This window comes from Neoarius graeffei, chromosome 8 (genome assembly GCF_027579695.1).
Source record: "Neoarius graeffei isolate fNeoGra1 chromosome 8, fNeoGra1.pri, whole genome shotgun sequence".
In the NCBI taxonomy this organism is placed as follows: Eukaryota; Metazoa; Chordata; class Actinopteri; order Siluriformes; family Ariidae; genus Neoarius; species Neoarius graeffei.
The window spans coordinates 90,934,276-90,947,734 of record NC_083576.1 but is presented as its reverse complement, the minus strand read 5'-3'; the positions used below and the strand labels follow the sequence as shown (position 1 = coordinate 90,947,734).

Below are 13,459 nucleotides of genomic sequence, written 5' to 3'. Positions count from 1 at the left end.
AATAATCAACTTCAGGATGCCACCAGTGACTCCGCTTCATCCCACCAACCCACCGGTGATCACCTTCCTGTAACGGCATGGCCCAGAGTTTTACTCCTTACATAACAGCTGGATATTATAAAATACTGCCACTAGCACAGATTGAAACTGATTTACTTTACAGCCATAAATCTGATTAAATCAGTAAAATAAAGTCTTTAATACCTGAGCTTGAGAATCTTGTTTGAATGGAACAAAACACAAGACAACTCATAGGGAGAATAAATAACTTCCATCAAATTGTATTAAAAAACATGGATACAATATTTTATGTTGGAGAGAGAAGCTTATTGAACGCACTGAAAGAGAAAAAAAAAAAAAAACCTGTGAAATGAGCACCTGCCTCCGATGGGTTCTGCAAGTTTATAAAAAATAATAAATACGGAACGTCTTCAACATTGATAAAATACAGCGAAATACACAAAGCATTTCCTTCAGCCTTCTACCCTCCAAACAGGAAATACGCCTTAATAACCGTAACGCTTACTCGGAAGATTTCAGTAAGCATTTCAGCAATCGGAGATGGTTCTTGTTAAACAAACAGCGAGAGTCTGTTTGGAAAAATATAAAGAAATAAACAGAGAGGCATGGATGAAGCGCTCAGCGGGTTTTTTTTTTTAAACACATATTTACACAAAATTGTTAATGGGAACAGTATGAAAAATACAAACAGAAGAAGTCCCTCAGCGTGGAGGGAAAACGAGAGGACGTGACTAGTCTAAAGCGATGATCTCATCGTCTTCAGCCGGTTGCTGGTCGAGGCGTTTGCGTTTGGACGCCGCTTCGCTCGTATCGGCGTCCTGGAGCTTCCTCTTCAGGTTGCTGGTCTCCGTGGAAATGTCCATGGTGCTGGACGAAGGTTCTTCGTCGGAGTCTACGATGAGAACGTCATTCTCTTCAGCCGCAGCTGAAAAAAAAAAAAAAAAAAAAAAAAAAAAATTGGGATTTTATTAAAAACAGGTTCAATTTAAAATGTACAGAATAACTAATTCACACAGTCAAATTCTTTTGTCATGTCATCATGCGAGCTCGATTTTATTCCAGAAAATCGTGCTCCCCAAAAGATGATCGAGATCAAATGTAAATCTATACATTTATTCTTTAGCAAATCCAGCTTAAAAATGTGGTCATTTTGGAAGATTCATTAATCATAAAGGGATAGTTTGGGATTTTTGACATGAATCTGTATGGCATCCCCGTCAATAGTGTCGTGCAAACACACTGACTGACTTACCCCCGACAGCATCCTGCGAGTCCAGTTCTTGTCCAGACGAAAGTAGTCCGGCAAGTTTGTTGGGGTCACGAAAGTAAAACGTTTTTCGTCTCAAAAGAGTGATATATTTGCATCACAAAACCGTTGCCAAATAAAAAGTCAGACCTCGAAATCGCTCGGCACTATTTTCTCTCCCTTCTTATCACTGCGCGCTGCCGCCAGGTGACAGCCACGGCTGTTTCATTCATTGTTTACTGCTAGCAAAGTTAGCGACAACATGTCTGACTACGACAGTGACGTTGAAAACATTGACTTCATCTCACAGCCAAAGGGATATCTTTATGAACCCGAATATACAGATGAAGAGATTCGCCAGATGGAGTGAGAACGGGCAGAGAGAGAAAGGGTGGACAGAGAAGAAGTGGAAGAAGGTGAAGCTGGAGCCGCAGCTCGTTAGCGCCGCTGATCTGAACTCCTAATCACCGCCAAACAATAGGAAAGGTATTGATTCCTGCACAGATGTCAACATGACAGCGCGCAGTGATACCGAGGAAGACAAAATATAGCGCCAAATAATTTCGAGGTCTGACTTTTTATTTGGCAACGGTTTTGTGATGCAAATATATCACTCTTTTGAACACGTACTGTTTTGAGAAGAAAAACGTTTTACTTTCGTGACCCCAACAAACTTGCCGGACTACTTTCGTCTGGACAAGAACTGGACTCTCAGGATGCTGTCGGGGGTAAGTCAGTCAGTGTGTTTGCACGACACTGTTGACGGGGATGCCGTACAGATTCATGTCAAAAATCCCGAACTATTGCTTTAAGGCTTAACAAAAACAAACAATATTCAAGTGGTCTCATGTCATATGCCAGGTTTAACACATTGCAAGAGGGGTTTAAAACTTTACCTTTTGTTGAGGTAGAAGGCTGGGCGGAGTCTTTGTTGCCATTAGTGATGCTTTTCTCTTGCTCTGGAGCATTTGTGGGTGGAGCTTTCTCAGGGGCATCACCCACAACCTCGAACTCAACATCCTTTGGCATTTCCTCACTAACACACACACACATGATAATTAGCACTGCACTTCTCAGGTTCGCAAATAATCTCTTCTACACACACACACACACTTACCAGTGCACAACATTGACCAGAAGCGTGTAATCCTGGAGGAAATCGTCAGCTTGAAGACGGCTGCCGTTCCGAATCCCGAAGTCTGATAAAAGCTTGCCGTTGTTTGCTACAAACAGAAGAAAAACACCGATAAGCAGTTTCATGGCTGTAGTTCTGTTCCAAGTCTCTTGAGTTAGAGTGAAGTGGTTGAGGTGCAACACTGGAGACTCCTTCCATAAATAATATGAAAGAATAAATAAATGCCTCTGTCCAGAAATCACCACATAAACGATTACACACTTTTTAAAATTATGTTTTGTGGAGTACTTGCGATACAACCCCCTGTGAAAGAGTGCTACTACAGAAACAACAAAAAACCTTCATGTATAGACATTATTAAACGCGAGAATTTGAGGTTCAGTGATCGCTCTCAACAGGTTTGTTCGTGAACTACAGGCTCACCTTCGGTCTCTCCTTCCTCTGAGGAGATGAGGATCGTCCCCTTGCCGTCCTCTATCTGCACATCCGGCGCCACCATGCCAAACTTCTCCTTCAGGATCTGACCAATAAACACCACATGTTTAAATCAGTAGCTGAAGTGAGATTACTGCAGGAGCCTGGAACAAGGAGTTAAATGAAATATAATGGCTTCATTTGAAAGACCTGCAACCCCAGATTTAGCCATGTTCTACTAGGTGAATAATAGCTCTTCTTGAAGTCATCAAAAAAAAAAAAAGTGCAAAATATACAGTATACCAATCAAACCAACGCTAATGTGAGAATAAATCATTTATTTTTTTCGCGGTCCGGTTTCCATCAAATCCCGCGCTCTGATTGGCTGGCGAGCGGGTCGGTATCCTACGGTACGGACCCCAGTTACGGACCCCGGGCGACTCGCTCGTTCACAACAACAAACATAGTAGCAATTTGTCAGCATTTATCTTTTTTATAAGATTTATTTATAAGATTTTTATCAAAAATCTTATAAATTTTTGCCAGCATTTCTCAGGAGAACAGCATTAATTTTACAGCATGGATAGCGATAACGACAGTGTTCACAGTGAAAGCGAGTTTTACTCCCCTGAGGAAGAAGAAATAAGAAAACATTTCAGGAGAAAGCTAAAAACCTCTAACTGTTGCTAACGCCGAGCAAAAACATGGCTGAATCCTGAATGACTCAATTTTGTATAAATAGGGGACTACATAGGCGGCAAAATGTAGTTTTTTTTCTTGCCATGGAAGTGCACTTGTATACCGAGGAGGAAGCCATTTGCATTACAGTCGTGAATGAGGATTCAAAATGGCGGCTCGGCTCGGTTTTCCCTTTCGGGCGCTCTCGTTTTCTGTTAGAATTTGGTAAAGAAAAAATAAAAAATTTATTATTTACCAGCTTAAGGTCGGTCCGTATGGTGAAATACCGTGACCTCGGCCCAGAGGGCCTCGCTCAGTACTTTCAAGACCTCAGTCACGGTATTTCACCATACAGACCTCCCAGCTGGGAAATAACACACACACACACCAAAAAAACAAAAGGTGCGGTAGGCAAGATTAGGCCTCCCCCCCCACCCAAGATTAGCTCTCTAACTCTTAAGTGGGTTAGACATTCAAATGTGTCATTTTACTTCTTGAGGCCACTCCTGCATTCCCGCCCATGTTCACAAAGCTCCACCCCCAGAGTCCACAATGGTTCCTCGAGCAGAATATCAACATGATCACACATTCCAGTCCAGAAGTTATTTTTCCAAATGGGTTTTCTCAGCCACACAGTACTTCTAGCCTGAAGTCACGGCTTAAACCATTTTTAATCCATGTTCCACATATTTTGCAGATTATCTGCACGAGCTAAAAATAAATAAATAAATAAATAAATAAATAAATAAATAAATCAGCTACTGCACCTTTAAAAGCACCATTACTTTCCCTCATGCCTCACCTTATCCTGTAGAGTCTGTACAACGACTTTGTGCACATTGAGTTTAACCGTGGCTTCAGGTTTGCTAGCGCATACGTAGCAGTTGGGATTGGGACGATCCAGTGTGCACGGTACCAGCAGCTTTTTCCTGGGGTTTGGCTGCTTGTTCAGGAAGATCTGAGAGAGAAAAAACAAACATGCATACAATCGCTAACAATTAGGTACACACGTTCTCAGAAACACAAGCACAAAATCCAAAGAATTTCAAGGACTTAGTAGGCTACTCCAGCACTAATATTTTATCATCAAGAAACATACTTCAGACTCTAGACTAAAAAAACAAAAAGACTTATTTTTTGGGCATCATTAATTCTTTCATTATTCAATCTAATGAATAATGGTGCTGGTTTCTGGTTGCCAGATTAGATCTGAATTGGTGACACGGATGGATGGATCATTAAAAAAAAAAAAAATTCTTAGAGGTTACAGGAAGAACAAGACGAAAATAGATACAGGGATGTGAAATAGAAATGACAAAATCCAAGGAAACAATTTTAGCAGGGGGTCTGGGAGGAGCAGCCCCCCAGGAGCCGGGGGCCCGCAGGGCCCCAGAAGCTGAACAGATTTTGTGTATATTGATAGATTTGAAGCATCTCCTGAAAGCAAATATTTTCAACCATGCCATTTAATTTGAACTGTTTATTATTATTATTATTATAATAAATTGAATATATAAATGTGAACAAGATGGTCTACCTGGTAATCTATAGTTCAACAGCTTCAATTTCACCAATTCCGCATGTTTTTTCCTTTAACATGGTCAACCAAACGCATTCTTCCACCAGAACCGTACTTCACATCCTGATGGCACAAGATGCAGTAAGCTTTCCCCGGTTCTTTCATCTTCCGTATGTGCTCATTCACTACCGACTTTAAACTCCAGCCATCGCCAATTCCATGGATGTTTGATGCCGTTTTCCTTGTCAAATGTTTTCGATATCGTCGGTCTCACCGCCCTCCCTCTGAACGATGTCCCTCCATACTGCGAAATTCTCCTTTTCAAAACTGTTGATATCAAAAGCGTGTTTAAATAGCACAAGATTCGCGCCGTGGTTTGTAAGCATGGCGCAAATGCCGTAAACCGGTCTGTCATTGTCGCAAAAGAAACCCCCCCCCCCAATTTTTATTGCAAAATTAGATGATTTACTAAAATGATATTTTTGGTGGCAAAATTCGCGGAATTCCACGGATTTTTCACAGCCCTGTAGATATGAAAGATACTTAAAAAAGCAAAAACCCCACAATACTCATACAATGATTATGTACAATAAATGTAAAAAGCAAATGCAAAACCCCATCATCCCCAGCTGTCAGTGAAGCAGGCAGGTGCCAACATGGACATGGCAACCACCGACAGGCGCACATCACCACACCCAGCAGCCCAGATGGGCCGACACATGCACCGAGTAAGCCGGGCGTCGGCCTGCAGTATCGTCCTCATTCTGCACTACAGCTACCACAGGCCACCTCTCCAGCAACTCCGTGTCCATGTGGCCACGACTACCATCAATTACCAGATGGCCTGCAGGACACAGCTGGTGCTCTCGGCATCAGCAGCCTCCTCCAGGAGCATTTTTACTGCAGCCAGGTGACCACGCCAAGCTGCTAGGCAGGAAGCTGTGCAGAACTGGGCTGTGCATTGGTGGATATCAGTACCACGCTTCAGCAGGAGGTGCACAATACTCGTGTGGCCTGTCTAAGTCACAACATACAGCAGGGATGAGAGTGGGTGGTCATCAAAAAAGCAGAAAACAAGATGCCCCTCTGGAAAATTTCGAAAAATAAGGCTTTACAAACCACTTGTCTTGCAATCTGAGCTGTAGTAGATTAAAAAAAAAAAATTTATATATATGTTGTCTTTTTTATATATTTACATGAAAATATGTTTCAAATCAATAGGAGTATTGTTTGAATTCAAGATAAAATCACATTCTACATTCAAGGGTATGGTCATAATTCATGATCAACAAAAATAAACTAAATTCACATTAAACTTAAGTTTTATTAATTATCAAAAATGTTCATATATTAAATAAAATTTTAGGGTGACTGACCTTTTCTCCCTATGTCCTCATTAGTTGCATATGATTTCTTCAAAAAGTCTTTTGAAATATTTAAGTTTTCAAAACTGTCAGCATTAATTCAGATTTACTGACCATCATATACATGTTCAATGTATTAAATCAAACGAATGCTAAGTTTATGGGATAATGTCGATGTACACTTTATACAATTATGTATAGTTCACAGTCGCTTCTCATTTTCATTTGATCATTTCGACGACTTCTTCAGCTTTTTGGCCAAAGACAAGAGCTTGTCAGTCCTCTCTGTTTTTTATACCAGCATCGATTTCACGCACCTTTGCTTCGTCTCGCTTGTCAAGTGTATTCGGCATTTTGAGTAAAAAAGCCGATACGAAAGAGAAACACATTTTTGAAGCGCAGCGACGATGAACATGTGCAAGTTTCGATAAAATAGAACAGATGCGGGTACTTTTGTAAGAACTGTTATGATTGGCTATCATGCTCTCGCCAGCGATGTTTTGGCCAATTACATTGCAGAGAACACGTATTCTACCGCGAGACTTAGCGAGACTAAAGATGGCGAAAATGTAAACATGTAACATCATCGTAGGAATGAATTACGCTTGAGTATCACGAAGGAACATACCCCAACCCCCCTCAATAAATGAAAAAAAAAAAAAATCTCAACGGATTTGGCATAATATAAAAAGGTCGATTTTTACTCAGAAAAAGCGGAAATCCGCCGAAAAGTGGAAAACTCTCATCCCTGATACAGTAGCGAGTATAGGTCTGGGCTGATCAGATGCATGCTGGTACCCAGCCCTACCAGCCTATGCGCTGCTCTGCCTCAGCCCACATGAGGCGCCAGATACAGCAACGCACGCCAGCGCACCCACCCAACAGCCAGCGGGGTGTCAGCCATGCCAACACTGCAGTTGTTGAGAAGTAGATTCATGTGCACACACAAGAATCATGGATCAAATCATGATCCACAGGGTTTTTTCTAGAAAAATTTAGTATGAGGGCGCTCACCATGGCGAGGGAGCGAAGCGGGGGGGGGGGGGGGGGGGGGGTCAGTTGTCCCCCCCTCTCCGCTGTGCAAAGCCTTTGAAAAATGCTCCAATGGGACATTCTGAGGCTATCTGAGAGGGAAATTGTAACAAATTGCCTGTCAACATTGAAAAAGAAAGAAGTAATCATCTTCTGCCCCGGACAGTCTTTGGCTTTCTTCCGCTTCGTGCCGCGGGATGACATCTTTAAATGCCCAAGTGTCAACAAAAACAACTCGCGAACTACTTCTGTCAAAAGCTCCCGCGCCGGTGGGTGAAAGGTCATTCAGCCTCGAGAAATCTCGCTCTACAAGTCAGCTGACCTTGTATGTAACCCATGTCAAATCTTGCGAGAGCAGCCGCGACAAGTAAACAACTAAACATGGCGCCTCAGTCTGGAAAACGCCAATTCGGATTGTTTTTGCACCGTCTGGCGGTGTATCTACTATGATTGGAATATTTTCGGAGCAATTATAACGTATTTGATGATCAGACACATTGTCACGTGGCGTTGCTGGGATGTTTTCACGGAGTCGGTAAGGGGGCGCACGCCGAGAGCAAGAGGGTGCAGCGCCCCTGTTCCCCCGTTTAGACGAAAGCCTGATCCATACACATTTCTATTAAATGAAGAAGAAACCTTTGTCACGTGCACACTTCAAGCACAGTCAGATTCATCCTCTGCATTTAACCCATCTGAAGCAGTGAACACACACACACACACACCCAGAGCAGTGGGCAGCCACACCAGAGCGCCCGGGGAGCAGTCAGGGGTTCGGTACCTCGCTTAAGGGCACCTCAGCCCAAGGCCGCCCCACGTTAACCTAACTGCATATCTTTGGACTGTGGGGGAAACCGGAGCACCCGGAGGAAACCCACGCAGACACGGGGAGAACATGCAAACTCTGCACAGAAAGGTTCTCGCTAGCTTCGAACCCTGAACCTTCTTGCTGTGAGGCGACAGCGCTAACCACTACACCACCGTGCCACCCACATGAATGAATCATGATCTTTAGATTTGATAATAAGCTGCCAGAGAAAAAACAGATGTGTTCCATTTAAAGATCAAAGCAAAAAAAAAAAAAAACCCACACACCTTGAGCTGTCAAACCCCTCTCCGATTTCCTCATTTCCTGAAATTCAAGTGTTAATCATTTCCCATTTTTTGCTCCCAAAACTAAAAGGTGCTTAAATGAAAATTTAGAAGCCCAAGTTGTCACTGTTAGACTCTTGAGCAACAGCCTTAACCCTTTCTGCTCCAGATTCGCCATGTCATTTCTGACCCTGCGCTCTGAGCCCAACTTCATAACAAGCTGAGAGATGTAAAGAAAAGGATTTCACATATACGCAACACATAAAGGCTGCTTCTTTTTCTGCTGTAAACATTCAGATGTTGTAGCCGAAGGCACGAGTGCTTGGGCTGGATTTATAACAACCTGCCTACTCGTTCACTGACTGTAAAAATCTCTCACAAAACAGTTGAACTGGGTGTGGCGTGAAACCTTACATTACTATCATTTTAGCATCGTCATGCCTGAGAGATGTAAAGTGGAGCAAAGAAAAAAAAACCCTGAACTTTTGAAAGTCAAACTAAGATATGGGGGGCAACGTACCCCGAAAATATTTTAATAACATAAACACACAAAACCCTGCATTCTAGTACTTATTTTCACTAAAACAAGTTATAAAACTTTTAAGCCTTTTTCGTTCATGTACATTAATGATTAACATGTCAAAAATATAAAATTTAATTCCCCTAGTTAATGAGTAATTTTCAGAAGTGCGTTTAGAAAACGCGGTGGTTTTCCTGCTACACAGTTCATCACTTTGATAAAATCAGACAGCTGAAGGTAAACTCAGCAAAATCCCAAAACAGTGCTGTTAAAAAGTAAAGGTCTGTTAGAGTTTCTAAAGCTTTCAGGTTTCAATGTTGGGGACGTTGAGCCTCGTTTATCAATCTTTTAGTAGAGTTGTGCGTTTGCAGAAGCTAAAGTGAACTAAACATTTCCAATTCAGATTTATGCGAGTTGAAGCCAATAGTTTACATTAGTTCAGGGGTTTTCAAAGTGTGGGAGAGTCAGCCCCCCCCTCAGAGAGCAAATAAACAACAGCGCCCCCCCTTACAATTTTTGTTGTTGCTATACTTAATGTTCCATTCGTATTTAAAAAAAAAAAGGTTGTACGCATTTTTATTTTTTTCTTTTACACATTTTAAACATCTGTGCTTTTCTTTTTAAAACATCATCTCATCTCATTATCTGTAGCCGCTTTATCCTGTTCTACAGGGTCGTGGGCAAGCTGGAGCCTATCCCAGCTGACTACGGGTGAAAGGCGGGGTACACCCTGGACAAATCGCCAGGTCATCACAGGGCTGACACATAGACACAGACAACCATTCACACTCACATTCACACCTACGCTCAATTTAGAGTCACCAGTTAACCTAACCTGCATGTCTTTGGACTGTGGGGGAAACCGGAGCACCCGGAGGAAACCCACGCGGACACGGGGAGAACATGCAAACTCCACACAGAAAGGCCCTCGCCGGCCCCGGGGCTCGAACCCGGACCTTCTTGCTGTGAGGCGACAGCGCTAACCACTACACCACCGTGCTGCCCTTTAAAACATCTTGTTTTACCAGGGATGTGAGTGACAAATTTTAAAAAAAGAGGAAAATTTTTAGGCTCAACAGACGACCCCGAAGGGGTCGTCACGACAACGAAGTTGTCATGGGGAGGGTATGGGAGGGTGTGCCCTCCCATTGGTGGGGATCTGGGGGGTCTCCCCCACGAAAATTTTTGTAAAAAGGACTTAAAATGGTGACACTTTAAGCACATAAAATGTAAAATTTCTAAATTAGCACATTTCAGTTTAAAAAATGTTTTTGTCAAATTTCATGGTGCTTTAGTGATACATGTTTCAGAACTTTACAAAAAAATTTTGAAAATGAGAAAAAAGTGTCATGTTTCAGGTTTGGGGTGCCGTGTCTGGCCTTAAGTCTGAAAAATGTTACCATTGATACCAAACTACCACCACTACAAATGTCATGTTAGGCCATATGAAAATAATTTCTTGTTTCTCATCACTATTTTTCCTCAAAATGGGTAGGACGGGCTTATTTTATTTTTATTTTATTTTGTTTTATTTTTCTGCTATGTGGGGGATAAAACACGAAAAATTGGAATGGTTGGAGCAGACTCTGGTTTCAGAGGCATGACGCTAAATTACCAGTGTAAAAAAAAAATGTTTATGGTGGGTCAATTTTTTTTGGTTCGGGCTGTAATGACTATGAGGAACAAGAATATAATTTTATGTGGCCTTACATAACTAGCAATAAAATTTAAACCCTGCCACCAGTTCACATGTACTTACTCTCTTCAATCAGACCTAACACCTGAAAAATTAATGGCTAAATAAAATTCCACACTTTCTGTGAAGTTTATACTTGCAATATAATTTCAGATTAAACCTAATCATTGTTCAAATGTATCTGTAAATATTAAATGTGCTAGTGATAAATTAGATTGGAATTATCACATTATTTTCAGAGAACTAAAAATTTCATTCAAAAAGTAACAGTGAAGGTAATGTTTTTAATACGTAGGATAAAACATTATTATTATTATTATTATTATTATTATTATTATTGATGCCTACCTGGCAATGCATAGTTAGTCTTCTGAATCTCAACTCGACTCCTGTGTTTTTCGCTTTTCACGTGTCCACTGAGAGTCACAAATCCACGCCGTCCGTAGTTCAGTTCACAGCAACACAATTTGCAACGTGCGATTCCTTTCTTGTTGAGTTTTTCAAAAAACAAACTAAAAACACTTCCATCGGGAGCTTTGCGCTCTAACCAGTCCCAACGCCACTTATTTTCAATGCCAGAATCTATTTTCGTGACATCGGACTTCACAGACAACGCCGCCATTTTCATTCATACTCGTACATACCTGCCAACCTTGGAAAAAAATTTTGAGTAGCAACTTATCGTGGCGGTGCAGCGCAGCACGGCGTGAGGTCAGGCACATTTGCTGATCAGTATTGATTGTAATGAGGGAGCATGTGAACAATGTATTACTAAGCACAGAGTTCCCACTCACCACCATATCTAGTTATTCAACATACAAGCAGACTATGAAGAAAACAAGAACTCTTAATGAAAAGGCATGAATATATTTCCAATGCTTTCACCAAGACATTTGGCACAAGGCAACTGTGCCCCAAAAATATGTCCTTTATACAGACCTTAAACTTAAAGATAAGGGATAAATGTACTGCATTTGGCATATTGTGTCTTAAATACATTGGGAATTATAAACAACAAAGAATCCCAAATAGCATGCTATGTCCCTTTTGACATTTAGCATTATATTGTATAGATAACAGAAAAACCAAAGGGCTATAGCCTATGTCTTTTAAAACAGACGCCGGCAGTCTGCAAAACACACACACACACACACACACAATCCTTTTTTCATAAATTTAGTTTTGACCATAAAAGAGATTCTGTTGCTCCTCGCTACACTAAACATCGAAAGTGAATATTCCAGAGTACCTATATAAATATATTTTTTTCAATGTTAATATTTAGTAAATGCAAACTGATAACCACACTTACAGAAAAACTTACTGAAAATAAATTATAGGCTACTCTGGCCTATCCAATAACATAGCCTTTATAATATTCACTGACCTGGCCTAATTTGGAAAAAAAATAATGGCCTATGTATATAAATGCAAGCATTTCTATGTTAGCAATATTATTACCTGTATTTCCTTGATGGCTAATGTCAAAATCATAATTGCACACTGTGCAAAACGCATGATTAGGCAGTTTAGGGGGCGGAGGCATGGCCATTGATCTTGATACTTCGTTAGGAACTTCTGAGGGGCATAGACTCGCTTCTTTTTAGATTTGCTAACCTCTCTCTGTCAGTATCCTCATCTGACGTCATGTGCATTATTAACTGCAAGGCACGCACATACACAAAACACACATCATCCACTACACGCACTTACGTGAAAACACTTCGTGCGCTGCTCATTGAATCTCACATGCACGAGTAGCCTAGTTCAGAAGATTTTAACGCGTCTATCGGTCGACTGGATGGAAACGTCAGTAGGCTACTACATTTTCACTTTAGGCTATGCAATATTTTTTGGATTGAGAAGCCTGGGTCAAATATCAAAACAAGCTGGAACAAATATTTCCTTCAGATAAGGCAGAACACTGTGGGTTGTCCTTGCTTTATTCACAATACCCTTGCCCTGCCCATTTACCTTCAAAACGGTGTTTAGCACCGTCCTCCCTTGTAAAACCAGTCACAGTATGAAGATCGACCGAGAGGGATGAAAATCAATGTCGTTACTTTCGTTTTGACGGCTCCTCGGCTCTCCGCTTCGCCTCATAGCCTCGGCCTATTTGAAGAGTTTAAAACTAGCGCTGTGATTGGTCGAAGTCTTCTTTTCTCTACAGGTTGCTGGTCAATGCGGTTACACCCATAGACGAGTTGTCTAGTGCGCGAATGCACAGACAGTTGAACCGGAATATTAAAGATCTTTCTAGAGGTCTGCGCTGGACAGAATTTTCAGTCCCGCTCCCGCAAAGAATTATGATTTTCAGTCCCGCTCCCACCTGCCATATTTTGTCCCGCTCCCAAATCCCGCATGATGCAGACGTTCGCGTTATTTCTCACGAAAGTTCTTGTCATTGGCTTGGGGAATTAAACACGCTGAGCTTAGCTGAGCTCTCCACTGACCGATCCTTCACCTAGCGCACGGAGCGAGGGTGCGCGTTACCAGGCGCCATGCGCAGCTGAGGCTTTACAGAGATACCCAACACACCTACCAAAATCTACAGTGGATATTAAGAATATTGTACATAGCTTATATGTCACTCCTCACATTTACATTCTAGGAAATACAAGTAGGCCTATAAGAAATGAATATAATTTAAAGACACAGCGTGATGGTGCCCCGCCCCCTACTTTGAGTGGATTTGAGCATAAATATCTACAGCTCACGTTCAGGGCTGCGTTTCCCAAACAACCA

The 13,459-nt window shown here is 41.6% G+C and overlaps 1 protein-coding gene across 2 annotated transcripts in view; it reads right to left on the bottom strand.

The window, feature by feature from the left end:
* Window positions 1-265: 265 nt before the first annotated feature.
* uba2 (ubiquitin-like modifier activating enzyme 2) overlaps window positions 266-13,459 on the bottom strand; it is a 29,466-nt gene continuing 16,272 nt past the window's right edge. For both annotated transcript variants that reach the window (XM_060928475.1, XM_060928476.1), the window contains exons 13-17: window positions 4,297-4,452; window positions 2,826-2,922; window positions 2,385-2,490; window positions 2,164-2,303; window positions 266-946 (exon numbers count right to left, since the gene is read on the bottom strand). In XM_060928475.1, the coding sequence (XP_060784458.1) occupies window positions 753-946; window positions 2,164-2,303; window positions 2,385-2,490; window positions 2,826-2,922; window positions 4,297-4,452 (693 nt within the window). In that variant the 3' untranslated portion in view covers window positions 266-752. The remainder of the gene's footprint in view (window positions 947-2,163; window positions 2,304-2,384; window positions 2,491-2,825; window positions 2,923-4,296; window positions 4,453-13,459) is intronic.